General features: G+C 46.8%; 1 protein-coding gene across 10 annotated transcripts in view; it reads right to left on the reverse strand.

The window, feature by feature from the left end:
- Positions 1 to 26,943, reverse strand: part of ADCYAP1R1 (ADCYAP receptor type I) — a 141,780-nt gene that overhangs the window by 87,239 nt on the left and 27,598 nt on the right. For all 10 annotated transcript variants that reach the window (XM_053359201.1, XM_053359199.1, XM_053359204.1 and 7 more), the window contains exon 2: positions 18,215 to 18,370. In XM_053359201.1, coding sequence (XP_053215176.1) covers positions 18,215 to 18,295 — 81 coding nt within the window. In that variant the 5' untranslated portion in view covers positions 18,296 to 18,370. The remainder of the gene's footprint in view (positions 1 to 18,214; positions 18,371 to 26,943) is intronic.

The following is a 26,943-nucleotide window of genomic DNA, read 5'->3' on the forward strand; positions in this document are numbered from 1 at the left end:
CTCCACTGCCTCCTTCTTCCTGCTCTTTCACGGTCGAGAGCTTTTGTTCATCCTGGTTGTGTTTTACAAGTTTCCCTTTCCTATACTGTATGCGGCTTTGAATGCTGTTCCATGGGAAAAGTGATTCTCTAAATTTATATACTGTATTTTTCGCTCCATAAGACGCATTTTCCCCTCCTAAAAAGTAAGGGGAAATGTGTGTGTGTGTTATGTGTGTGTGTGAATGCAGGCGGGAGGCAGGCAGGAAAAGCCCCCAAGAGCTGCACACATGCTCCGCGCAGCTCTTGCGGACTTTTCCCCGAGGAGGGAGAAGGGCAGCCTGTCACTGATGGACTGTCCTTCTCCCACCTCGTAGAAAAGCCCGCAAGAGCTGCACGCTCTTTTCCCCTCCTGGGGAAAAGCCTCCAAGCGCTGCATACCCGCTCCACGCGGCTCGTGAAAGGGAGCACTGAGCAGAGCCTGGGATGCATACAGGCTCTGCTCAGCGCTCCCTTGAAAGAATATTTTTTTCTTGCATTCCCCCTCTAAAAACTAGGTGCGTCTTATGGTCAGGTGCGCCTTATGGAGCGAAAAATACGGTAATTACAATAATTGGAAAGCCAGCTCCACGGTCCGTTCTTTGTTTCCCCAGCGCAGTATGCCGGCTTGGGGTTCCTGAGTACAACCACTTAGCACCGTATGCTATAAAACGATGCTGCGAGTGTTAATTTCTTCAGGCCTGAGCCTCCCAGTCCAGCTCCTTTTGCCTTGAGGATGCTGTTTACAGCTTTCTGCATCCAATTGAGATGAATCGGTTTCAATTTCCCTGGGAGAGAACACCAGCGATCGGTGCAGAACACGGCGCGATGTGATGGATGAGGCAGGATGGTGCAATGAAGACAGAAGCTGAGGAAATGCCCACTCTCAAACTCCCCCCCTCCCAAATCTCCCAAGGAGGCTGAGAAAGGTTTGACTGGCAGCACGCTTGGCTACTGGTGGTGGGAGACACGAGGATCTGATAGGAGGAAGCGCAACGACCGAGTGTGAATTAATCGAAGGGAGAAGAGGGCAGAGCATGCCAGCACATTCAGAGTTCTGTTGCACACAGAGCAATGGCTTGCTTGAAAAACAGCCCGGCAAATTCTATCAAGAAGGCAATGAAATCTGGGGAGGCAGGTCAGATTCAAGCAGAGTCTGTGAAGATATATATGCAACATAACAGACCTTATGACAGGTCTGAGTGCGAGTGATGCGTGATCACGCATTTATGGGTGACGTTCAACCAAGTTTTAATCAGAATAGACCCATGGAGATTAATGAGTAAGTAAGTTGAATCCCTTAAGTTCAATGGTACTACTCTGAGGTTTTTAAACAGAGGTTGGGTAGCCATCTGCCAGGGATTAATGAGCTGTGCTTCCTGCAGTGCTGAGGGTTGGACTAGATGATCCTTAGAGGTTCTTCCAACTCTACTATTCTATGGTGAATTAATATATTTTTTTCAACTAGCTGTTCTTCTTCCAGCCCGATCGTTTGCACACTTCTTTGGAAATACAGTGGTACCTCGGGTTACAGACGCTTCGGGTTACAGACGCTTCAGGTTACAGACTCCGCTAACCCAGAAATAGTACCTTGGGTTAAGAACTTTGCTTCAGGATGAGAACAGAAATCGCGCAGCGGCAGCAGCGGGAGGCCCCATTAGCTAAAGTGGTGCTTCAGGTTAAGAACAGTTTCAGGTTAAGAGAGGACCTCCAGAGTATAACTGTGACTTTAAAGATGAATGGGAACCCTTTACAAAGTATCTGAAGACACAACAAAGCGAACTGGACTCCTTGGCTGGCTTTGAATAAACATTCACAAACTTTTCTATTGATGATAATCAGCTAAATAGTTTGAGGATCTATACAACTGTGTAACAGTGTATAGATCCGAGGTACCACTGAGTCCCAATGACTAAATAAATAAATAAATAAATAGGCAAGCCTAGGCCTTACCATATAACCCTAAGCATTGCCTATTTTTGTAGTCCTAGTTTATCAAGTGCCTGCGATTTTTCCATGCTGTTGCTTAGAGATTTTCATTTGTTTGTTTGTTTGTAGCCGGCTTCCTTTTATAGCATCTTTGGGAAACCATTCAATCAAACATCTCAAAAGAAATGCACAAATGTAACATCTCTCGGCATCCGACAGGGTACTTGTTTTGAAATACCTTTGCTCTGGGACTGTAACCATCTCAGATGCCTTTTGAGAGAGGCAGAGCAGAGATAACACTTCAAAGGCCTTGGAGGAAACGAATCGCACAGCCCTCAAGGATTCGACGAGGATGCCACCAAATCAAAACGCACCTGTGGTGGTCTTTGTAAATTAATCAGGGCTCTTTCTTTCTTCCTTCCTTTCCTTTTAAAGGGTTTTTCTTTGCTCGGCTGATTCTTCCAAAGAAAGGGGAAATTATGGAGTCCCATAACTGTGAGATTAAAAAGGTAAAGGGACCCCTGAACATTAGGTCCAGTTGTGACCGACCCTGGGGTTGTGGTGCTCATCTCGCTTTATTGGCCGAGGGAGCCGGCGTTTGTCCGCAGACAGCTTCGGGGTCATGTGGTCAGCATGACTAAGCTGCTTCTGGCGAACCAGAGCAGCGCACGGAAATGCCGTTTACCTTCCCGCTGGAGTGGTACCTATTTATCTACTTGCACATTGTGCTTTTGAACTGCTAGGTTGGCAGGAGCAGGGACCGAGCAACGGAAGCTCACCCGTCGCGGGGATTCAAACCGCCAACCTTCTGATTGGCAAGTCCTAGGCTCTGTGAGATTACCTTATACCATATATATGCCCCCTCAACCACTTCAATCTGTGGGACTCCAAAGAGAAATCTCTGTCGAAACATTTCCTGATCACCGTCTGGCTCGGAGCTGAACAAGGAACACTGCTGAAACCCACCCAAGGAGAAAGCTTTAATTGGATCGGTAATTAAATTAAAACTATCCTGCCCTCGGCTTTTAAAAGTGCTCCATCCTGGCACCGACAGTCCGTCCTATGAAGAGCTCTTCCTAATTGTGTCCCCAGAGGCCTTTTTGAAATTGAGAAGATTTTGATCAAAATTAGCAGAATGACTGGGCAGTCTGAAAGCGGGTTTGGAGAGAGCGGGTGATCAGGATCTCCAAAAAAAACAAAAAACAACGAACTTCTTATTCTTGCCATTAAAAGAAAGAAAAGCAAAATTAAAATGGAAGCCAAGATACTGCAGTCCTGATGTTTTCTGTCAAAGAGGGAAATGGCAAAGCTGAAAAAAATCTCTTCATCCAGAGTAATTATTCTAAGGATAGAGCCCAGAATCCAATTGTAGACTGAATACTAGGGTCCTTCTCAATGAACTCTCTCAATACATGTGTTCCTAAGGCGGCTTGGGATCAGTTGAAAGCAAACCTTTGCAGAAAGGACTGGAATTCGAACCTATGAAAACAGAATGGGCTGGAAATTCCAACCCACGTGAATTAAACTCAGTACCAAAAAACACCCCCCAAAAATGTGTCTCACACACTAATCTATAGGAGCAAACACGCTGGGTTCTAGAGTGATCCAATACCGTTGAGAAAGGCAAAATTCAAATAGCTGTACAGACTATTGTATGACTCTACATGTGTTTGCATGTTATAAATTGCCACTGCATTCAAATTTGGGAAACAATGGTTTGCAGAACAAACCAGAGCTGAGATACAAAACCAGAGCTGGAAGCCATAGCTTGTGCAAAACATAGCTTGCTCAGCTATGGTAAACTATGGTTTGCTATGATCTTGGAAGTCAGGGCAGATATCAGAATGTTCAGTGGGAGGAAGAAGGAGCGTCTGTGCAAAACCAGGCTATCATGAAAGATTCCCAAACCATGGTTCTTGCCATTGCTAGTGCACGGTTTAGGAGTTCCATGTGGATGTTGGATGTTCACCGACTATCGAGTTTTGTTTGAAAATGTTGGGCTTGTTTCTTTCCAAACTACTACTGGGCTAACGGCTAGGGATGCGGGTGGCGCTGTGGGTTAAACCACAAAGCCTAGGACTTACCAATCAGAAGGTGGCGGTTCAAATCCCCGCTACAGGGTGAGCTCCCATTGCTCGGTCCCTGCTCCTGCCAACCTAGCAGTTTGAAAGCACATCAAATTGCAAGAAGATAAATAGGTACCACTCCAGCGGGAAGGTAAAAGGCGTTTCCGTGCTCTGCTCTGGTTCGCCAGAAGCAGCTTAGTCATGCTGGCCACATGACCCGGAAGCTGTATGCCAGCTCCCTCGGCCAATAAAGCGAGATGAGCGCCGCAACCCCAGAGTCGGCTACGACTGGACCTAATGTTCAGGGATCCCTTTACCTTTACTGGGCTAATGGAGTCAACCATTCTGGGTTGCTGACTGTGGTTCTTTGCAGGCGCTGATGTGCTCAAAGCTTCAGCGACTCCCAGCCAAAGTCCTGTGTCTCTATATTTAACCTTGGCAGTTGCTGCCACAGTGCCGGACAATGTATGGCAGACAGCATCGGGAACGAGGGCATCCTTTGCATGCCAACTAGGAATGAATGTGCAGTAATGCTTTTAGCCTCTGAAGCCAATTCCCATAATTCTCTGGATCAGATCCACTAAAGTGAGACCATTCCCACGCTCCTGGAAGGGCTCTTGAATAGCACCCTTGCTGCTCAACCCTTGGAGCAAAACACAGTGGTAAAATCCTGAGGGAGTAAAGAAGACCGTACCACATTGAGCTGTGGGTGGGAGGTAGAGACCAGTTCTGAATGTTTCCTATCCTCTGTGCCACAAAAAATAATACCGTATTTACTCGCATCTAATGCTCACCCTTTTTTGGTCAAATCACGTTGTGAAAATTAAGGTGTGAATTAGATTCAATGGCACATTTACATCCGCCAGCAAATACTTTTCTTGGTTTCAAGGTTCTGAAAATTTGAGGTGCGCTTTAGTTTCAAATAAATACGGTAATTGAAAACAGAAAACCAATACAAATGGGAGAGAGATTCGGCCTCAGCCCAGTATACCTGAAGGAACGTCTACACCCCCGTCGTTTTGCCCACACACTGAGGTCCAGCGCCGAGGGCTTTCTGGCGGTTCCTTCTCTGCGAGAAGTGAGGTTACAGGGAACCAGGCAGAGGGCCTTCTTGGTAGTGGCGCCTGCCCTGTGGAACGCCCTCCCTTCAGAAGTCAAGGAAATAAACAACTATCTGACTTTTAGAAGACATCTGAAGGCAGCCCTGTTTAGGGAAGTTTTTAATGTTTGATGTTTTATCATATTTTGTTGGAAGCTGCCCAGAGTTGCTGGGGAAAGCCAGCCAGATTGGTGGGGTATGAATAAATTATCATCATCATCATCATCATCATCATCCTACATGCAGTGAATGTTTTATGCAGAGGAGCACCAACATTTTGAAGTGAAACAATCAGTTTGATCACTACCAATTCATTTTATCGGATGGATAAGACTTAAGGTATTTCAATGATCACCAACTACAGTCATACCTCATTTTATGTCTGCTTCATGTTACGTTCTTTCAGGTTACGTGCTACAGCGACCCGGAAGTACCAGAAAGGGTTACTTCCAGGTTTCACCGCTCGCGCATGCGCAGAAGCGCAAAATGACGTCACACGCATGCGCAGAAGCAGCAAATTGCAACCCGCACGTGCACAGACGTGCTGCTGCGGGTTGCGTTCTTTTCATGTTGCGAACAGGCCTCCGGAACAGATCCTGTTCGCAACCAGAGGTACCACTGTATTTTTAAGGCCTGTGGGCACATCTATACTTCTGTTATCTCATCAGGGCAATTTTCTTCCCCAGAATAAGCCCGTCCTATTCACAGAGAGCTGGGAAGAGAAAAAGTGCACACACACATCCTCTTCAACATTTCTCTGATGAAAACAGGGATGTCCTATTCCTAATAATAATAATAAATAATTATACCCAGCCCATCTGACTGGGTTGCCCCAGCCAAGGAAGAAAACTTGCCAAATAAAGTGAAATTAAGACAGAATCTGGGAATTCAAGAGAAGAGGAGCCAAGCGTGGGTCAACAATACCAGTGAAATCTCTTAGGATCTCACACGTCTCTGTGACATAAGAGACATTGCATACACTGATGCAAGTGAACATGGGAGCCCAAGAGATGAATGGGCTTTGAAAGCTCGGAGCCACACACACACACATGATAAATGCGATCTCACAAAGCCGTTTCAACAAAATCAGCTCATCGCGTAGCGGAGGCTGGATGCAAAAATTGAAGTTGATTCTTAAATGGGAGAGAGAGGCAGCCTCTATAAAAGCTGCCATTTACAGCAGAACAAGCTCCGCACTTAAATTTTGATTTTATGCTTTAGCAGGGGTCCAGACTTTTTTTGGGCAGCCGGGCGTTTTCCAGCTCAGTTTCTGATTCCGCTGCTCTGGTTTTGTAAGAGAAATGGAACACAGGAAGATGCGTTATGCTGAGACAGAGCAGATCAGTGTTGTCTGCCCTGGTTGACAGCGCCTCTCTAGTGTTTTGGATATGTCTAACTCTACCTGAAGATGCCAAGGGATGCAGGTGGCGCTGTGGATTAAACCACAGAACCTAGGACTTGCCGATCACAAGGTCGGCGGTTCAAATCCCTGCGACGGGGTGAGCTCCCGTTGCTCGGTCCCTGCTCCTGCCAACCTAGCAGTTCAAAAGCATGTCAAAGTGCAAGTAGATAAATAGGTACCGCTCCAGCGGGAAGGTAAATGGCGTTTCTGTGCGCTGCTCTGGTTTGCCAGAAGCGGCTTAGTCATGCTGGCCACATGGCCCAGAAGCTGTACGCCGGCTCCCTCAGCCAATAAAGCGAGATGAGCGCCACAACCCCAGAGTCGGCCATGACAGGACCTAATGGTCAGAGGTCCCTTTACCTTTTTTACCTGAAGATGCCAGGGACGGAACCTGTATAAAAGGGATGCAGGTGGCGCTGTGGTCTAAACCACCAAGCCTCTTGAGCTTGCCGATTGGAAGGTTGACAGTTCAAATCCCCGCAATGGAGTGAGCTCCCGTTGCTCTGTCCCAGCTCCTGCCAACCTAGCAGTTCGAAAGCACACCACACCAGTGCAAGTAAATAAAGTGCAAGAAGGCAGCCCTGTTTAGGGAAGCTTTTGATGTTTGATGTATTACAGTATTTTAATATTTTTTTGGAAGCTGCCCAGAGTGGCTGGGTTAGCCCAGCCAGATGGGCGGGGTATAAATAATAAATTATTATTATTATTATTATTATTATTATTATTATTATTATTATTATTATTAGGTACCACTGCGGCAGGAAGGTAAGCAGCATTTCCGTGCACTCTGGCACTCATCACGGTGTCCTGTTGTGCCAGAAGCGGTTAAGTCATGCTGGCTACATGACCCGGAAAGCTGTCTGCGGACAAACACTGGCTCCCTCAGCCTGAAAGCGAGATGAACTCCGCAACCCCATAGTCGCCTTTGACTGGACTTAACCGTCCAGGAGTCATTTAACTTTTTACCTTATTTGTACCCTACTCATCTGTCTATGTTCCCCCAGTCACTCTGATCTGCTGCCAGTCTCCATACAATGCATACCAACATTTCACTCTTGTGCCTTAAAGGAATGTTAGATGTATGGAGAGGCCTGATCAAAGCTGATCCATCTAGCTTGTTATTGCTAATTGATCTCCAGGGTCTCTGCGAAGCCTTTAGATGGGAATGCGAAGAACTGAAGGAGAAGCGCAGGCAATAAATGTGGTCTATTCACCACATTCCCCTCCCCAGAGCAACCGAAGGCACTTATTTATCCTAAACAATCACTTTATGGCCACGTCAAGACTAACGTGTTTAAAGGCATTATGCACTCATAGAAGGCAAGCAATCTGGGGCCAAATGCAGTTATTTCAGAGAAGGGGAATCACGACTCGCAGCAAATCCTCCCACACTTGTGAATCACACATCTGTGAATGCTGGCATCATGACGTCAGCAGGTGACATCACCAGCCCAAGCGAGATGCCCTCTTGCCTGTCACATCCATATTGCTATGGAATCTGTGCCCTGCTAGGCAGTGTGCCCCGTGGGGATATGACATCACTGCCCAAAGCTGTCCAAAGAGCCTTTCCTCAGATTCTGTTGTGTGAAAAATAATCCTATGTCTTCAGTGGCATGTCTCTTGCTGAAGTGTGCAACTTTGGTTGCAGGTGGACAATCGAATCCAGGAAATGCTCTCTCTCTCATCAAGATGCTCTCAGTCAGACAGGTACAGTGGTACCTCAGGTTATGAACTTAATTCGTTCTGGAGGTCCGTTCTTAACCTGAAACTGTTCTTAACCTGAAGCACCACACTAGCTAATGAGGCCTCCCACTGCTGCAATGCCGCTAGAGCACGATTTCTGTTCTCATCCTGAAGCAAAGTTCTTAACCCGAGGTACTACTTCTGGGTTAGTGGAGTCTGTAACCTGAAGCATCTGTAACCTGAGGTACCACTGTACAGTCATGCTAAGTGGTTACAATTTTGGACCAAATTGCCACTTTGGGGGGGGGGCAGAAGCATGGGAATGAGAGTTCCATTCCTGATGGATTCTTAATCTATGTCTCTGTCTGCTCCCCCCCCCCGGGATCTCTGACAGGGCACCCACAGGTACTAAGGTTCCCAATTCCTATGGCACCTGAAGAGGATCTCAGTACTCAGTAAACATCCACGAGAGAATGTATCTATTTCCTGCTCAGTTTCTGTCTACAATAATTCAGCATCACCTACATTGAAGGAGCATCTGCATCTCCATTGTTCAGCCCAGACACTGAGGTCCAGCTCTCAGGGCCTTCTGGCGGTTCCCTCATTGCGAGAAGTGAGGTTTCAGGGAACCAGGCAGAGGGCCTTCTCGGTAGTGGCGTCCGACCTGTGGAACGTCCTCCCATCAGATGTCAAAGAAATAAACAACTATCAGACTTTTAGAAGACCTCTGAAGGCAGCCCTGTTTAGGGAAGCCAGTGTGGTGTAGTGGTTAAGAGTGGTGGACTTGTAATCTGGTGAACCGGGTTTGCATCCCTGCTCCTCCACATGCAGCTGCTGGGTGACCTTGGGCTAGTCACACTTCTTTGAAGTCTCTCAGCCCCACTCACCTCACAGAGTGTTTGTTGTGGGGGAGGAAGGGAAAGGAGAATGTTAGCCACTTTGAGACTCCTTCGGGTAGTGATAAAGCGGGATATCAAATCCAAGCTCTTCTTCTTCTTTAATATTTGATTAATCATTGTATTTTAATATTCTGCTGGAAGCCGCCCAGAGTGGCTAGGGAAACCCAGCCAGATGGGCAGGATATAAATATTATTACAGTGGTACCTCGGGTTAAGAACTTAATTCGTTCTGGAAGTCCGTTCTTAACGTGAAACTGGTCTTAACATGAGGTACCACTTTAGCTAATGGGGCCTCCCACTGCCGCTATGCCACTGCTGAGCGATTTCTGTTCTCATCCTGAAGCAAAGTTCTTAACCCAAGGTACTATTTCTGGGCTAGCAGAGTCTGTAACGTGAAGCGTCTGTAACCTGAAGTGTTGGTAACCCGAGGTACCACTGTATTACTACTACTACTACTACATTGAACAAACCCCTTAGACAGACCTCAGTTTCAATGGATGCCAGGATCAGAAACCTACTCGCCCATCCATTTTAAACAGAGAAGACTCTTTTTCTACTCTTCTACTCTTTTCCCTACAGCTCTTCTGTGTTATGCCACATCTCAAAGCAGCTCTTTGTGTAATGCCATCTCCCAAGGCAGCCATTTTCTGACTAGTACCCACAATGGTTTCTGGACGTCCCAAAGTGCCCACTGTCCCAAAGCAGTTGGTGACCCCCAGGCTTACACATTGACGACTTCTGTTGCATGCAAAGGTCCCGGGTTCAAGTCTCAGAATCTCCAGGGTGCCCTCTGACTGAAACCACTGCCAGTTAGTGTAGACGATATTAGTAAAGGTAAAGGGACCCCTGACCATTAGGTCCAGTCGTGGCCGACTCTGGGGTTGCGGCGCTCATCTCGCTTTATTGGCAGAGGGAGCTGGCGTACAGATTCCAGGTCATGTGGCCAGCATGACTAAGCTGCTTCTTGTGAACCAGAGCAGTGCACAGAAACGCTGTTTACCTTCCCACCGGAGCAGTACCTATTTATCTACTTGCACTTTCATGTGCTTTCGAAATGCTAGGTTGGCAGGAGCAGAGACTGAGCAACGGGAGCACACCCTGTCACGGGGATTCGAGACACCAATTTTCTGATCGTCAAGCCCAAGAGGCTCAGTAGTTTAGACCACAACAGTCCTAGGCTCTGTGGTTTAACCCACAGTGCCACCCGTGTCCCATAGACGCTATTAAGTTATAGCTACACCAGCTTGTGCCTCTACGGAGTTGGCATACGGCAACTGCCTACGTTCCGTGCCTTTCCAAGGGCAGGAGAAAGTTATGCCCTGCAAGCAAAAGAGTTGGTTATAGTTTTCAACAGATGGCAAAAAAGCCCAGGCACTGAGATGCCCGAAGGACTAAGAGACATCTGCTCTTCCAAATAAGGAGTCAGGTGAGTTGATTAAAAAGGGGAAAGGGGACAGAGAGCCATCACTGATAGAAGGCTGGAGAGGTTTAAATTTACCACTGAGACAAGGGTGACCTTGGCTAAACATTGTCCCTCAGACTCGAGTAAATTTGCCAGTTGAATGGCAAAGAATAATAGGGGGGGGGAAATGTCCATTTTTAAAAGGCTCCAAGCCAATTTCTGCACGCAAAAGCCAGACATTTGGGATAGTTGCCAGTGGTTTAATTTTCTTGAGTTTAAACCAATGGCCTTTAAATCAAGTGCATATCTCGTGAATGTACACTAAGATGTCAGGAGCTCAGCCCCGGCACAACACTTGATAGGTAATGGGAGCACCAATTTTTGGGGGCCAGAGTTTTGAGTTTTAAGAAAAGTGCTGTGGGCACCGGTCGCAAAATGTCTGCCAGGGTGGCTGGCTGTGGCTGCATTGGGCATGGAATAGCACAAAATGTCTGCCATATCTAACAGAGAAAAATAAGAGAGATAAAGGAGAAAAGGAAGAGGAAGCGGAAGTGGAAGGGATAGGACAACAAACTGGAAAAATGGCACCTATACCAGTCATTGTCAGGAGCTCGTCCTACACTTGAGTAAGACCCTGGCAGAGACACATGCCCGACTGGCAGGTTCTCTCCCTCCTGGTCATTCGTTCGGGAGCTTCAAAAGCTTTCTTCAGCCCGAACATCACAGAGACCAATGCCAACAGACACCGGCACACTTAGGTATCCGCAGCGTCTTCGCAGCTTGCGTAACAGACCTCAGCAACTCAGCATTTTGGCTAATTTACTTTATTTACATATAAACACACATGGAGCACTGCAACATGGCTCCCTCTCTCTCTAGCATCAGACAGCAAAGAGAAAAAGAACAAAGGACAATAGTCCCACTTCACAGAACACAGTAACACAAATATCCTGTCTCCGTCACTTCCCACTGTGTGGAGTCAAAACACACACCGTTATGTGATAGACAACAATCCCATGACTGCAATCATGGAGCAGGAATTCTAACAATCACTGTAGGATGAGGCTATCAATGGCTACTAGCCAGGATGGCTATGGTCTGCCTCCCCAGCTGGAAGCAGCTGCTTCTGAATATCAGTGTCTGGAAACCACAAGAGAGGAAAGTTGTTCCTGTGCTCAAATGCTTCTTGCTGGTTTCCCATCGGTATCTGGTTGGCTACTGTGGGAACAGGATACTGGACCCCCTTTGTCCTGATCCATGAGGCTCTCCTTATTTTCTTACTGTTCAGCCAGTTAAGTTGCTATGGTAAGGGCCCAGTGCCCCAACTATATCTGTGGTTAATGCAGTCAACTCGGTAGTATCATTCTGTGAGTCTGAAGTCAGCCTGTCTGTTAGTCAGTGTTACTTGTCCAGTGTTACGTCTTGAATTGCTGGAGTTTATTTGGAGCAACGGAGATGATTTGTATGTATTGGTATCTGCAAAAGCTTACATGTTGTCAGCTCTGTTCCTTCACTGACAGGGAATAAGAACACAGGCACAGAGAGAGAGAGCAGATAAGAGGGGAATGCAGAGAGGAGGGAGAAACAGCAGGGAGCAGCCATAACCTGATCTCTGGACGCAGGGGAAACTAAAGAGAAAGCCAGAGCGAAAGAATGAAGCTTGTCAGCTCAGACAGTGACACAGACACAGGAATACATGGAGTGCCCTCTCCAAAATCTTGTAGAGCATGGGTAGGCAAACTAAGGCCCAGGGGCCAGATCCGGCCCAATCGCCTTCTAAATCTGGCCTGCAGACGGTGGGGGAATTTTTACATGAGTAGAATGTGTGCTTTTATTTAAAATGCATCTCTGGGTTATTTGTGGGGCATAGGAATTCGTTCGAATGCGTCGTCGCCACCACGGGGGCGTGCGATCGTCCCAAGTTTATCTAGAGTCACCAAAGCGGCCGGGCGAGCCCGGGTTGGTTTTGGTCTGATAAATGCACGCATCCCCGGAGGTCAGCGCTCGTTGGCATGTACTCTGGCCACCTCATGAGACGAGAAGACTCCCTGGAAAAGACCCTGGTGATGGAAAAGATGGAGGGCACAAGGAGAAGGGGACGACAGAGGACGAGATGGTTGGACAGTGTTCTCGAAGCTATAAGCATGAGTTTGACCAAACTGTGGGAAGCAGTGGAAGACAGGAGGGCCTGGCGTGCTCTGGTCCAGGGGGTCATGAAGAGTCGGACATGACTAAACAACAACAACAGGAATTCGTTCATTTGTATTTTCCCCCCCGAAATATAGTCAGGCCCCCCACAAGGTCTGAGGGACAGTGGACCAGCCCCCCTGCTGAAAAAGTTTGCTGACCCCTGTCGTAGACTCACGAGACTGTCCAAAACAGCTGGCAGAGAAATGGCAGAGCAGTGTGATCTGTCCATGAGAGAAGGCATGTTCAAGGAGTGCAGCAGAAAAGGGATGCCTGTCCAATTTTTATCAATATTCCTATTTGTATATCATCAGCTCCCCTCCAGCTTTTAATGCACCCTGTAGACTTCCCTGCCAGGGCCTAAGTAAGCTGACAACACAGTTAAGCAAGCTGCTGATTCAGCAGCAGAAATTCAGCAACATGCTTATTAAAGCCTTGAATAGTCTCCTTCCTCGTCCTGGTTATTAATAGCCGAATCTGAAGTGGCTGGAGGCAAGTCTATTTCCTTGCAATTTCTTTCCAGCATTTCCTTTTTCTACTTCCCCGCAGCCCCCGCCCCTCACTGAGCTGAGCTTTTTCAAAAACCTGATGAAGATGGGGAATCCGATATAAACAACTCTCCCCAAATGCTATTTGCTTCTTGTGCGAAAAACACTGACCAAGTCAATGGGATGCAGAAACTATTGCTATTACCTGCCTCTCCCTCCTGTTTGCAGGGTCTGTTGATTTTGTCTGGTGTGTGCATGTGTGATTTGGGGACACAGGTGGCGCTGTGGGTTAAACCACAGAGCCTAGGGCTTGCCAATCAGAAGGCCAGCTGTTCGAATTCCCACAATGGGGTGAGCTCCCGTTGTTCAGTCCCTGCTCCTGCCAACCTAGCAGTTTGAAAGCACATCAAATTGCAAGAAGATAAATAGGTACCACTCCAGTGGGAAGGTAAATGGCATTTCCATGCGCTGCTCTAGTTCGCCAGAAGCAGCTTGGTCATGCTGGCCACATGACCCGGAAGCTGTATGCCGGCTCCCTCAGCCAATAAAGCGAGATGAGCGCCGCAGCCCCAGAGTCGGCCACGACTGGACCTAATGGTCAGGGGTCCCTTTACCTCCTTTGCATTTGGGGAGGGGCGATGGTACGGTCTATGAAAACTTGGGCAGGTGGAAATACAGCACAAAACGCCCTCAATTTCTGGGTCAACTGGGAAGCAATTGACATGGAAATGAGCACCAAACGCCTGCTAGATTCCGCTAGATTTTCAGAAGTGTCTTTTATATTGTGTGAAAGGTCACATAAAACGTGAAAGTTATCAGAGAAGGAAATGTCAGGAAGATGGAATGCAGTGCTGCCTAAATCTCCAAGGTCTCCAATGGACAGCCCTGCTATTCTTGAGATCCTTCGTAACTGGAGATGTCTGGGATTGAACCGAGGACCTTGCAGATGCAACGACTGAGCTCCACCACTGAGCAATCCTCCCTCTTCTTCCCAATATTCTCCCGGGCTTGTATTTACCTCTCTGCCATTCACAGTGTTCCTTCACACCCTGTCATTAGCACAGCAGAGTGCCGCTCGCGCCTTCCCTTAAAAACCAGCCTTATCATACTAATCGCAGCCTAAGGCAGGAACCATTTATTATCTGCGCACTCCAACCTTGAAGCGCTACAAAGGCATCTGGAGGAAGTGCCAGTCCTTAGCGCCAAAAATCCACCTGATTGAATCATTACTGGCAATTCAAACACCTGCATTGCAGTTGGCTTTAGAATTCAGCTCAAAGCCCTCAAGGCAACGTTGTGACTCACAAATCAAATTGTTTCCCGCGCATCTTTTGTAGCCAGCTTAAAGGGGACATGTGCGCTGTAGGTTTCACCCCTGCGTCTCCTCAGTGGCGGCTTTGCTTGGTCTCCCTGTCAAAAACACTTTGACAGCAGCCATAATATAAGTGCCGGGCTGCTGGATCAGACCAAAGGCCCTCACAGTCCAGTATCCTGTTCTCACGGTGGCCAGCTAGATTTCCATGGGAAGCCCACAAACCAGGACCGAGTGCAACACAATAATAATAATAATAATAATAATAATAATAATACATTTTATTTATACCCGTCCTCCCCGGCCACAGCCGGGCTCAGGGTGGCTAACACCAATAAAATCACAGTAAAAACATAATAGGTGAAAAAGAGGGGGGGAAACCAATTTAAAATACAGGTTAAAATTCAATTAAAAATGCAGCCTCATTTTAAAGTTGCTGATAAATCAATACCATAAGGGGAGGGAAACATAAGGGTCAGATCGAGTCCAAACCAAAGGCCAGGCGGAACAGCTCTGTCTTGCAGGCCCTGCGGAAAGATGTCAAGTCCCGCAGGGCCCTGGTCTCTTGTGACAGAGCGCTTCACCAAGTCGGAGCCATTGCTGAAAAGGCCCTGACCCTGTTGTTGTTGTTTAGTCGTTTAGTCTTGTCCAACTCTTTGTGACACCATGGACCAGAGCACGCCAGGCACTCCTGTCTTCCACTGCCTCCCGCAATTTGGTCAAACTCATGCTGGTAGCTACGAGAACACTATGCAACCATCTCGTCCTCTGTCGTCCCCTTCTCCTTGTGCCCTCCATCTTTCCCAACATCAGGGTCTTTCCAGGGAGTCTTCTCTTCTCATGAGGTGGCCAAAGTCTTGGAGCCTCAGCTTCACGATCTGTCCTTCCAGTGAGCACTCAGGGCTGATTTCCTTCAGAATGGAGGGGTTTGATCTTCTTGCAGTCCATGGGACTCTCAAGAGTCTCCTCCAGCACCACAATTCAAAAGCATCAATTCTTTGGCGATCAGCCTTCTTTATGGTCCAGCTCTCACTTCCATACATCACCACTGGGAAAACCCTTTAACTATACAGACCTTTGCTGGCAAGGCAATGTCTCTGCTTTTTAAAATGCTGTCTAGGTTTGCCCTGGCCCTAGTTGAGACCAATCTAACCACCTTGAGACCTGGCACCTCCAAAGTGTTGTTATTTGTGGACCTTAAGGTCCTCTGTGGGGCATACCAGGAGAGGCAGTCCCATAGGTACGTGGGTCCTACGTATGGTGGTTGGTTAGAGCGTGGTGCTGAAAATACCAAAGTTGCAGGTTCGATTTTCATATGGAACAGCTGCATATTCCTGCATTGCAAGGGGTTGTGCTAGATGATCCCCAAGGTCCCTTCCAAATCTATGATTCCATTAGATGAAGCTTCCATGAGAAGCCACTGAGATTCCATGAGATCCCCAGCAAATGATAATCAGGGGCAAACTGACTCTGACAGTGCAGGGAGAATGTAGTCATCATAACAAGAACCTGCAGGTGGACCTATCCTCCTTGAATCCATCCAATCATCTTTTAAAGAAAGGTATGTTAAACAGAGGGATGCGGGTGGCGCTGTGGATTAAACCACAGAGCCTAGGGCTTGCCGATCAGAAGGTCGGTGGTTCAAATCCCCGCGACGGGGTGAGCTCCTGTTGCTCGGTCCCTGCTCCTGCCAACCTAGCAGTTCGAAAGCACATCAAAGTGCAAGTAGATAAATAGGTACCGCTTCGGCGGGAAGGTAAATGGCATTTCTGTGCTCTGCTCTGGTTTCGCCAGAAGCGGCTTAGTCATGCTGGCCACGTGAGCCGGAAAAAGTGTCTGCGGACAAATGTCGGCTCACTCGGCCAGTAAAGCTAGATGAGCGCCGCAAGCCCAGAGTCGTTCGTGACTGGACTTAACTGTCGTGGGACCATTACCTTTTTATGTTAAACAGAAGACTGAACAAGTCGTGTGAGAAGGGGATGAGGCGATGCACAGCAAGCTATAGAATGTCCCTTATTCTTCAGTTCCCAGGATAATTGGGGGGTGGGGAGGAGCCACAAGTATTTAAAGTACTAGTATGCTACTGCTTTAAATGAATAGCGCATTTGGGGCCTTGGTTGCAGCTCTCATTTATGGATGGATAAGAATTAATATGAGTCTTATGACAACACAGAAGGTGTCACAGGGCTTCCAAAACTGTGGAAGCCCAATAGGTCTCTTGGAATCGCGAGCAAGTAACTGTCTTGGCAGGCAGAGAAATCCAGAAGCAACTGCTTTGCAAATGCCACCATTGTAGGCCGCCATGAACAACATTAGAGAAAATTAATGACCCAGCATCGCTCTTGCAATGAACATATTGGCTCCGGAAGAACAAAGGCAAAGTAGTGTTAATGGAAAAACATTATCTCTGTCTCTCTCTCTCTTTCCAAAGATACATATCATTTCTCACCGACTCGGACACTCTTTACAATGTGAAGTTACAATTATTGCCTCCTTCAAGAGATAGGTTTGCAGTCCATATAATCCGCTTGAAGGACCTGGTGTCAGCAGCCCCTCAAAGAAATGAAGATAACCTACTACCACTAAGACTTTGCAGCAACAGAGCCCTAAGAATCAAAGATTTAACTCACTGTTTATCTGATTTTTATTTATTTGTTTATTGGCCAAGCCAAGGGAGTCCCCTGGTCCCCGCCCTGCCCCCCGCCCCCACGGACAATAGCTCACTTGAATATCTTTATACCGGAAGACAATTTGGTCAACAAGTTCAGGACACAATTCTACATGTCAAGAGACTCTCCACTCAAATCTCTTCACCATGGGGTCAAACAATGGAGGGATCTGGGCATAAACATCTTCAGCGAGGAAGAGATACAGTAGGGACACAAGTGGCGCTGTGGTCTAAACCACTGAGCCTCTTGGGCTTGCTTATCAGAAGGTCGGCGGTTCAAATCCCTGTGACGGGGTGAGCTCCCGTTGCTCGGTCCCAGCTCCTGCCAACTTAGCAGTTCGAAAACACGCCAGTGCAAGTAGATAAATAGGTACCACTGCAGCGAGAAGGTAAACAGTGTTTCCATGCGCTCTGGTTTCTGTCACGGTGTCCCGTTGCACCAGAAGCTGTTTAGTCCTGCTGGTCACATGACCCAGAAAGCTGTCTGTGGACAAACACCAGCTCCCTCGGCCTGAAAGCGAGATGAGCGCCGCAACCCCAGAGTCGCCTTTGACTGGACTTGACCATCCAGAGGTCCTTTACCTTTTTTTTACAGTTGCCCTCCTCAGGCCCTCCATGAAACATAATCCCCAGATTCCTTTTACAAAAAGGCTTTTAGAATTTGTAAAACCTGATATATGAAAGAAAATGTGCAGGCATTATTCCATTTTTTGGTGACATACTGGTCTGCACCCCTGCCTTTCAGTGTTTAAAGTTGCCCCCCCACCCTGGAAAAATTCATGTGGACACCCATGAGCCTGGTTAGATTCATATGAGGCTCCCTTCACCTAAGCACAGCTTCCTCACTCCCAGAAACTGAAAGGTTAAATGTCTCCCTCACAGCTGAAAATACCACGAATGTGCATTCAGGAACTGGCCTTTTCTTTTCCCCTTCCCACACTTGAACAACCTCTGGGTTGTGGGAATGGAGAGTTGCATAGGCAACCAGGGTATCTACCCTAAAAGAATGCAGGTTGTAGGAGGGTAGCTTGATGTGATGGCAACACTCCTAGGGTTACTTACCAAAGGAAGAAAGATGGCTGCCAAGACACAGGTTTTCCAGCAGGCGATCATCTTGACAAGCAACCAAACCGCAGTCTTCATGCAACAGATTTAGATCTTTTCCTGTGACTGGAGTGTGAGTAGCCCAGAAGATTTTGCCACAAGCTCTTCAAATCTCTGCAAAAGAAAAGAAAGAGAAAACGTTGTATAAAGGAGGCAAGAGAGTGGAAAGGTTCTGGTACAATGGAATCAAAGATGCGAGCGACGGAACGTTGATAAACTGCGGAGTTTCCATGAGAGAAACGAAAGGTCATTTTGGCAATATGAACAAATTGCATTCAGGGTCTAGGAACTTGCTGTTGGAAGGGCAGAGGTGTGGAAGCAAGGATGCCGGTGTCAAGATTTTGTCTTATAAGTGCAGTGATCAAACAAGGAAGAGGAGATGTGGGGCTCATGGCTTCTTCCAGATCTTGCCTAGCAATGTCTTTATCTGGCAAGGAGTTTTTTATCAGCCATAATTGCACCCACTCTTCCTTCAAGAAGCTCAAGATGTCATACATCTGGCGTGTCCAACACGTCAATCACAATCAACTCATAGATCATGGACTGATTTTTGTCGGTCGCAGGCTGCACAAAGTCAACTGTGATTTAAAGTAACAGTAGGGGAAAGACTGGGACGTGGGTGGTGCTATGGGTTAAACCACAGAGCCTAGGACTTGCCGATCAGAAGGTTGGCGGTTCGAATCCCCGCGACGGGGTGAGCTCCCGTTGCTTGGTCCCTGCTCCAGTCCACCTAGCAGTTCAAAAGCACGTCAAAGTGCAAGTAGATAAATAGGTACCACTCCGACGGGAAGGTAAATGGTGTTTCCGTGCGCTGCTCTGGTTCGCCAGAAGCAGCTTAGTCATACTGGCCACATGACCCGGAAGCTGTACGCCGGCTCCCTCGGCCAATAAAGCGAGATGAGCGCTGCAACCCCAGAGTCGTCCGCAACTGGACCTAATGGTCAGGGGTCCCTTTACCTTTTTAGGGGAAAGACTGAGGTGGAGAGAGGGAATGGGGATGCCGAGAGAGAGAGAGAGAGAGAGAGAGAGAGAGAGAGAGAGAGAGAGAGAGAAGAGAGAGAGAGAGAGCCTGGTGCGCTCTGACTGGCTCCTCAGATCTGTGTAAACTAATATAAATATATATAGTTTGATTTTTCTCACTTGTTTAGTTACTTCTCCATCTAATAACTATTTGGATCTGTCATGAAGATATCCAAACATAACTACAGTGGTACCTCAGGTTACATACGCTTCAGGTTACAGACTCCGCTAACCCAGAAATAGTGCTTCAGGTTAAGAACTTTGCTTCAGGATGAGAACAGAAATCGGGCTCTGGCGACGCGGCAGCAGCAGGAGGCCCCATTAGCTAAAGTGGTGCTTCAGGTTAAGAACAGTTTCAGGTTAAGTACAGACCTCCGGAACGAATTAAGTACTTAACCTGAGGTACCACTATACTGTGTCTGTGAAATAAAGATTGATTGATTGAACTTCAATTACTTCGGAGGGTGGTAGATCACTGCCAGGTTTTTTTTTATACTGGATAGTAGATCACAGCCCACTTGAAGATGGGCATGCCTGTCATACATGATTTCCTCCCCCCACCGCCACAAGAGACTGGTAAGCAGAAAGACAGCAGCAAAGCAGAAAGGCCATTAATGGTCCAAGATCATTCAATGACCTCCAATCACATTTCTTGGAAGACCAGCTTGAGGAGGGGTTAGAAGGTGGGTCTTGCTGGGGCAATGAAGCCATGGGAGAAGCCATCTGCTGGCTCTGAGCTTGAGTTAGAGGAGAAGGGGCACACAATCTTTCTCAACTCCTGTTTTATTGATCGAAGGAAACAATGAAGAAGCTCAAGTCCGTGGGCATAATAAGGCACAAGAGGCCTCCTCATTTCACCTGTGACGCCATTTTGCTCAAGCTACACCCACCTGCCCTTACAACTGACAGCGGTTTATGTAGAAACCTTTGTGTGGCTGGGCTGCGGCCTACTTTTCAGTGGAAAAACTCACATCCAATGCTCCTGCCAATTTACCTCTGGTCCTGCCCTCCACTGGTGTGTGGCCCTCTAGAAGGGCATGTGGCCCTTGGTTTCCCCACCTCTGTCCTGTTTTATGGATTTGGCCAAGGTTAAGTTCAAAGCAGACTGGTTTTCACTGGCTAAGTGTGAGCGCATTTGACATTACAGCGTGCCTCCGTCTCTGGAGACGAAGCAGGAACAGGAGCCGAGAGAGATAAAGAAATGCACGACTAAAAGAGAATGTTGAAGTAAAGAAATGAGAGAGAAAATAAATAAATAAATGGAAATAATAGTGGAAGCTGCTCTCTATTCAAGTGTTGTTCGGTATTCCCTCCTACTTCAACCTTGGCTGCAGCTTTCTGGCAAAACAGCAATGCTTGGGAACCAGAATGATTTGTATTAATGAAAAATAAAATCACCGCATTACTCATCTCCTCAATGAATGGAGGAAGGGAAGTGATTCAGAAAACCTCTGAGTGCACTCTCTTCTCCAGTCTTCTCTTGGAGAGGCTGCAATTAGGCATCACAACAAGCCACAGTTTATCGTGACCTGAATGAGACATCGGAAGGTTCGAGGAAGCATTTGGAAACTCTCTGCTTCCGATTAACCACTGCTGGTCTGTTTGTCCAAATCCAACAAGCCATGCTTAATCTTAACAACCCAAACTGCGGGTTACGCAAGCTGGCTACTCTCCACAAACTGTAGCTAAGATCAACCACAGTTTAGGGCTTGAAGGGCACAGTAAACTGTGGTTTTAAAAAACAAAGGAAGTGGTTTGAAATCACCTCCTCACAGCCATGCCAGAGGAAAAGGGGCATGACAGCTCAAAGCCCCTGACAGCACATTTCTATCACAATAAGCCACAGTGTATTGTGATATCCAAATGTAGCCAATATCCTACACTTTTCCGTGTCCCTTCCACCTCTGCCTTCTACGACACTGGAGACTCATCTCTTGGCCCCACTATTTCTCTAAGCCTGGTTGACTGCAGGAAAGGACCCAAATAGTACGTAGCAGCTCAAGCTCAAATTACCGTATTTTTTGCTCTATAAGACTCACTTTTTCCCTCCTAAAAAGTAAGGGGAAATCTGTGTGCATCTTATGGAGTGAATGCAGGTTGCGCAGCTATCCTAGAAGCCAGAACAGCAAGAGGGATTGCTGCTTTCACTGTGCAGCGATCCCTCTTGCTGTTCTGGCTTCTGAGATTCAGAATATTTTTTTTCTTGTTTTCCTCCTCCAAAAACTAGGTGCGTCTTGTGGTCTGGTGCGTCTTATAGAGCAAAAAATACGGTAACCCCTGGCCAACAACAGAGGGTGTTAATGCAATGCCCCTTTGACCTTTGCACTTTTATGGAATGCATGCAGGCACAACTCAGTCATATGAAGAGAGCCATCTTTGGGATTAATATAATTGTTTTAAAGCAGGCATAGGCAAACTCCGGCCCGCCAGATGTTTGGGACTACAATTCCCATCATCCCTGACCACTGGTCCTGTTAGCTAGGGATGATGCCTGTTTTAAAGGGATGCTGTTGAGATGCCCCCAATTTTACACAAGGGGGCCGTGAATTCCAGCCCTACTGCAAGTTCAATTCTCCCCCAAGTTTAATTTCTGCAAGATTCAAGTAGGTAGCCCTGTTGGTTTGCCATAGTCAAAAGAAATTATAACAATTCTTTAAAAATACAGTTAAAAAGACTCTTCTTAAAAACCTAAAAAAAAGAGTCAAGTCCTCAAAAAAGTTATATGATCTAAGAAAGTCTTTGAAAGAAACCTTCCAAAAGAATTAAAAAATTATAATGTAGCACCTTAGAGACCAACTGAGTAGTTTTAGGTATAAGCTTTCGTGTGCTTATACAAGTGTATCTGAAGAAGTGTGCATGCACACGAAAGCTTATACCTAAAACTGTTTTAATTAATTTTTGCAATACTTGTTACCCTTAACTAGCAGGCATAGAAGAAAAGCATTTTTTCATTCCTGGCATGTCTGATCTATTCTGACGTAAAGATAAACTGTCAGAGATGCTTTAGAAGAAAGCAAAAGCAAATTTGTATGTGGGTGGTGCCTTTGCTTATTTGGCACAGGGGGTGTTTAGTTTTTAATGAGAGGTTTTGATTTAAAAAACCTGGATGCGTCACACCTGAAAATGCCTGCAAAGTTTTCATTTTATATATTTACGAGCCCTGCCAACCTGAAACCAATGATCTCCATCACAGACAGTTCTTAAGTTAAAATTCAGTGTCAGCTAGTGGTTTCTTCTTAGATTTGAACAGTCAGTCCGAGACAGGATGCATATATTCCGGCGCTTCCAATTTCTAGACAGCACAAACATAAAACACCCTCCCTCTGACCATCCTGATAGAAACCAGATTTCTGCATGCTTAAGGATTGGCATCATCCATCCCGCACAAAGATTAATTTACAGCTGGCTTCGGTTCTAAGCCGCACCAAATTTCTTGCGAAATATTTGTATTTACGCAATATCCTATTCAAGTTGCTGAATTGTGAAACATGTTTGATGGGAAGTTCCTGTTGCATGGTCGGTTGAAACTATTGGCCCAGTGTCCCTGAAGGAGGAAGTCAGATAAAACAACACATAAACTATTGTTATAAATGGGGGGCGGGAATCCCCCTAAACCATAGCAATGAATAAATATTAGGATTGTGATTAATTGAGATATGTGCACTATGTGGGGCTACCTTTGAAGGTGACCTGAAAACTACAACTAATCCAGAATGCAGCAGCTAGACTGGTGACTGGGAGCAGCCACTGAGACCATATAACACCAGTTCTGAAAGAACTACATTGGTTCCCAGTACGTTTCCGAGCACAATTCAAAGTGTTGGTGCTGACCTTTAAAGCCCTAAACGGCTTCGGTCCAGTAGACCTGAAGGAGCATCTCCACCCCAGTGCCTAGACACTGAGGTCCAGCGCCGAGGGCCTTCTGGCGGTTTCCTCACTGCGAGAAGCGAGGTTACAGAGAACCAGGCAAAGGGCCTTCTCGGTAGCGGCGCCAGCCCTGTGGAACGCCCTCCCATCAGATGTCAAGGAAATAAACAACTCTCTGACTTTTAGGAAACATCTGAAGTCAGCCTTGTTTAGGGAAGCTTTTAATGTTTGATGTTTTATCATATTTTTATATGCGCTGGAAGCCGCCCCGAGTGGCTGAGGAAACCCAGCCTGATGCGTGGGGTATAAATAATAAAGTTGTTGTTGTTGTTGTTGTTGTTGTTGTTGTTGTTGTTGTTGTTGTTGTTGTTGTCATTCTGTGATCGAATCCTCCTTGTGGGTTCCCCAAGGAGATCTGGTTAACCACTCTGAGAACAGATGCTGGTCTGTAATTCATTGGCCTGATCCAGAAAGTTCTTCTTATGTTCTTAAAAGGAGGCACTCAAGATTACATCTGGAAATCATAAACACTAAGCAAAAAGGGATTTTCTTAAAAGCCCTTAAACAGGGCAGCTTTAAGCAAACAACCAGTTGACCGATTGCCAGAACGCAAGTCTACAAATTCCCATCCCAGCTGCATAACGAGGAGCAGCAAACCTGACCCGCTTTCTTGTACAATTTTCCAGACAAACTGCTCAGTCTTTTGGACACTAATTGCCTGTACTTCAGTGGGCTCTCTGACAGAGCGAGCCGACATGATCGGCGTCTCCAGAGGATGCCTGTCAATCTTTCCTGCAAAAGCACACGGCAAAACACGCCAGTTCCATCGAGCCAAAGGTCATGAGATGTGTGCTTTTTTCCAGTTTCTTTCAACACCGGATGCTTCGAATTCTGGGGAAGCAAGCCAGCCCTGGAATCAGATTAAGCAGTTGATGACTCCTAAAGATGGGATGCAGATGACACAACCTTCATGGCAGAAAGTGAGGAGGAATTAAAGAACCTTTTAATGAGGGTGAGCGCAAAATATGGTCTGAAGCTCAACATCAAAAAAACGAAGATCATGGCCACTGGTCCCATCACCTCCTGGCAAACAGAAGGGGAAGAAATGGAGGCAGTGAGAGATTTTACTTTCTTGGGCTCCATGATCACTGCAGATGGTGACAGCAGTCACAAAATTAAAAGACGCCTGCTTCTTGGGAGAAAAGCAATGACAAACCTAGACAGCATCTTAAAAAGCAGAGACTTCACCTTGCAGACAAAGGTCCGTATAGTAAAAGCTATGGTTTTCCCAGTAGTGATGTATGGAAGTGAAAGCTGGACTATAAAGAAGGCTGATCGCCGAAGAATTGATGCTTTTGAATTATGGTGCTGGAGGAGACTCTTGAGAGTCCCATGGACTGAAAGAAGATCAAACCTCTCCATTCTGAAGGAAATCAGCCCTGAGTGCTCACTGGAAGGACAGATCCTGAACCTGAGACTCCAAGACTTTGGCCACCTCATGAGAAGAGAAGACTCCCTGGAAAAGACCCTGATGTTGGGAAAGATGGAGGGCACAAGGAGAAGGGGATGACAGAGGACAAGATGGTTGGACAGTGTTCTCGAAGCTACCAGCATGAGTTTGACCAAACTGTGGGAGGCAGTGGAAGACAGGAGTGCCTGGCATGCTCTGGTCCATGGTGTCACAAAGAGTCAGACAAGACTAAATGACTAAACAACAACAACAGGGTCAGGGCCTTTTCAGCACTGGCTCCGACTTGGTGAAGCGCTCTGTCACAAGAGACCAGGGCCCTGCGGGACTTGACATCTTGACGACTAAACGACAAAACAACAACAACAAAGATGGGAAGAACCACACAGTAAAAAAAATCAAAAAAATCAAATCTAGCCATAGAGAACTAATTGGCAGGGACCAGAAGACGGCTGATGAAGCCAAGGGCTCAGGACAAGAAGGGAAACGGAAATGTGTAGGGTCAAACTCAAGAAGGAATATTCCTCTGTGTGTTCAGTGTCCTGCTCTGGCCAGAAGCAGAATGCTGGAAGATTCATCACAGATCAAAGGGAGCACTTCTTCCCATAGTATGGAACTCACTGCCACTGGAGATATTGATGGCCAACTCAGGTGGCTTCCAAAGAAGATCAGGCAAATTCATGGTGGAGAAGGCTATCAATTGCCACTAACCATGACGGCTATGCTCTAGCCTCCACTATCTGGAGGCAGCAATGCTACTGAATGCCATTTGCTGGAAGCCACGGGCGGCAAAAGGGCTCTTGTGTTCAGGTTGTGCTTTCCATTTTCCCACAGGCATTGGGGTAACCAGACCTGAGGGTGATTTGCAGGTAATAAAGAAGTAAATAACTAAATAAATAAATGCCAGAAAGCCTGTGCGGTGTAGTGTGTTGGACTAGGACTTGGGAAACCAGCGTTCAAATCCCTACTCTGTCATGAAGCTTGGAGTCAGTTCCTGACTCTCAGTCTAACCTACCTCACAGGGTTGTTGTAGGGGATAAATAGGAGAACCACGTATGCCACATTGAGTTCTGTGGAATATAAATGCAAGACCTACATAGATACATAATTTGTTGTGTCTGTGACCATTTACTGCTTCCGCTTTGGGTGGGATGATGTGGATTTGTCCATAATGATTACCTGTAATTATCAAATGAGCATTTCAGGTTCTGGTTTTATTGTATCTGGTTTTATTGTATCTTTATCTTAATACAATGGTAACTTGGGTTACATATGCTTCTGATTACAGACTCCGCTAACCCAGAAATAGCGCTTCAGGTTAAGAACTTTGCTTCAGGATGAGAACAGAAATCGTGCTCCGGCGGCACGGCCCCATTAGCTAAAGTGGTGCTTCAGGTTAAGAACAGTTTCAGGTTAAGAACGGACCTCCAGAACGAATTAAGTTCTTAACCCAAGAATTGGAACCTCGGAAGCCGAATGCCTTTAAACTTGAACATTTTGGCTCCCAAACAATTGGAAATCCGGAAGGGAGGCGTTCCGGTTTCCGAACGTTCTTTGGAACCCGAAAATCTGACGTCACCTCCGTGGCTTCCAATTGGCTGCAGGAGCTTCCTGCAGCCAGTCGGAAGCCACGCTTTGGTTACCGAAAGTTTTGGAAGTCGAACGGACCTCCGGAACGGATTCCTTTCGACTTCCGAGGTACGGCTGTATTTGGTATCAATGCTTCTTGCTCTTTCTGCACTCACTTTGCAAGTCGCTTTGAGGCCCTTCTGCGTAAAAAGCAACAAGTAAGCATAGTAAACTAATAATAAATAAATAAATAGCTCTCTCTTCGGGATTTCTTTCAAATTCCCGCAGACGTTCCGCTTCTCCGGAAGCCTGAAAAAGCCCCGCTCGGGTGCTTCTCCTCTGGAAAGCCTGGTGTTCTGCGAGACAATTGGGGGCGCATCCACTTAACACAGCAAAAATGAACAAGGAGCTGAGAGACGGAGTCAGAATGTGGGAGCATTTCGAAATGGGGATAAATGAAAAAAAGGGGGCCCCTCTCTCTTCTCTCCCTCTCTCCACGAGGGTGCTGTGGTTGACATAACAACGAGAATCTAGCGAGCCACCCCCTCCTCAGGGAAAGACAAGCACCGACAACGCTTCCCGCCCCATAATGCCCTCGCTCTCGACTGGAATGCTAAAAAATAGAAAAGGTTCTTTAATTACACCCCAAGGACACTGCGGCATGCAAGTGTGTTGCTCTATCAGCTCAGCACCAGCCGTCCAAAATCGTTACCAATTATTATCTCACTCTTTCTCTCCCTTTCTCTCTCTCCAGAGCACCATC

The sequence above is a fragment of the Podarcis raffonei genome, chromosome 12 (assembly GCF_027172205.1).
Source record: "Podarcis raffonei isolate rPodRaf1 chromosome 12, rPodRaf1.pri, whole genome shotgun sequence".
In the NCBI taxonomy this organism is placed as follows: domain Eukaryota; kingdom Metazoa; phylum Chordata; class Lepidosauria; order Squamata; family Lacertidae; genus Podarcis; species Podarcis raffonei.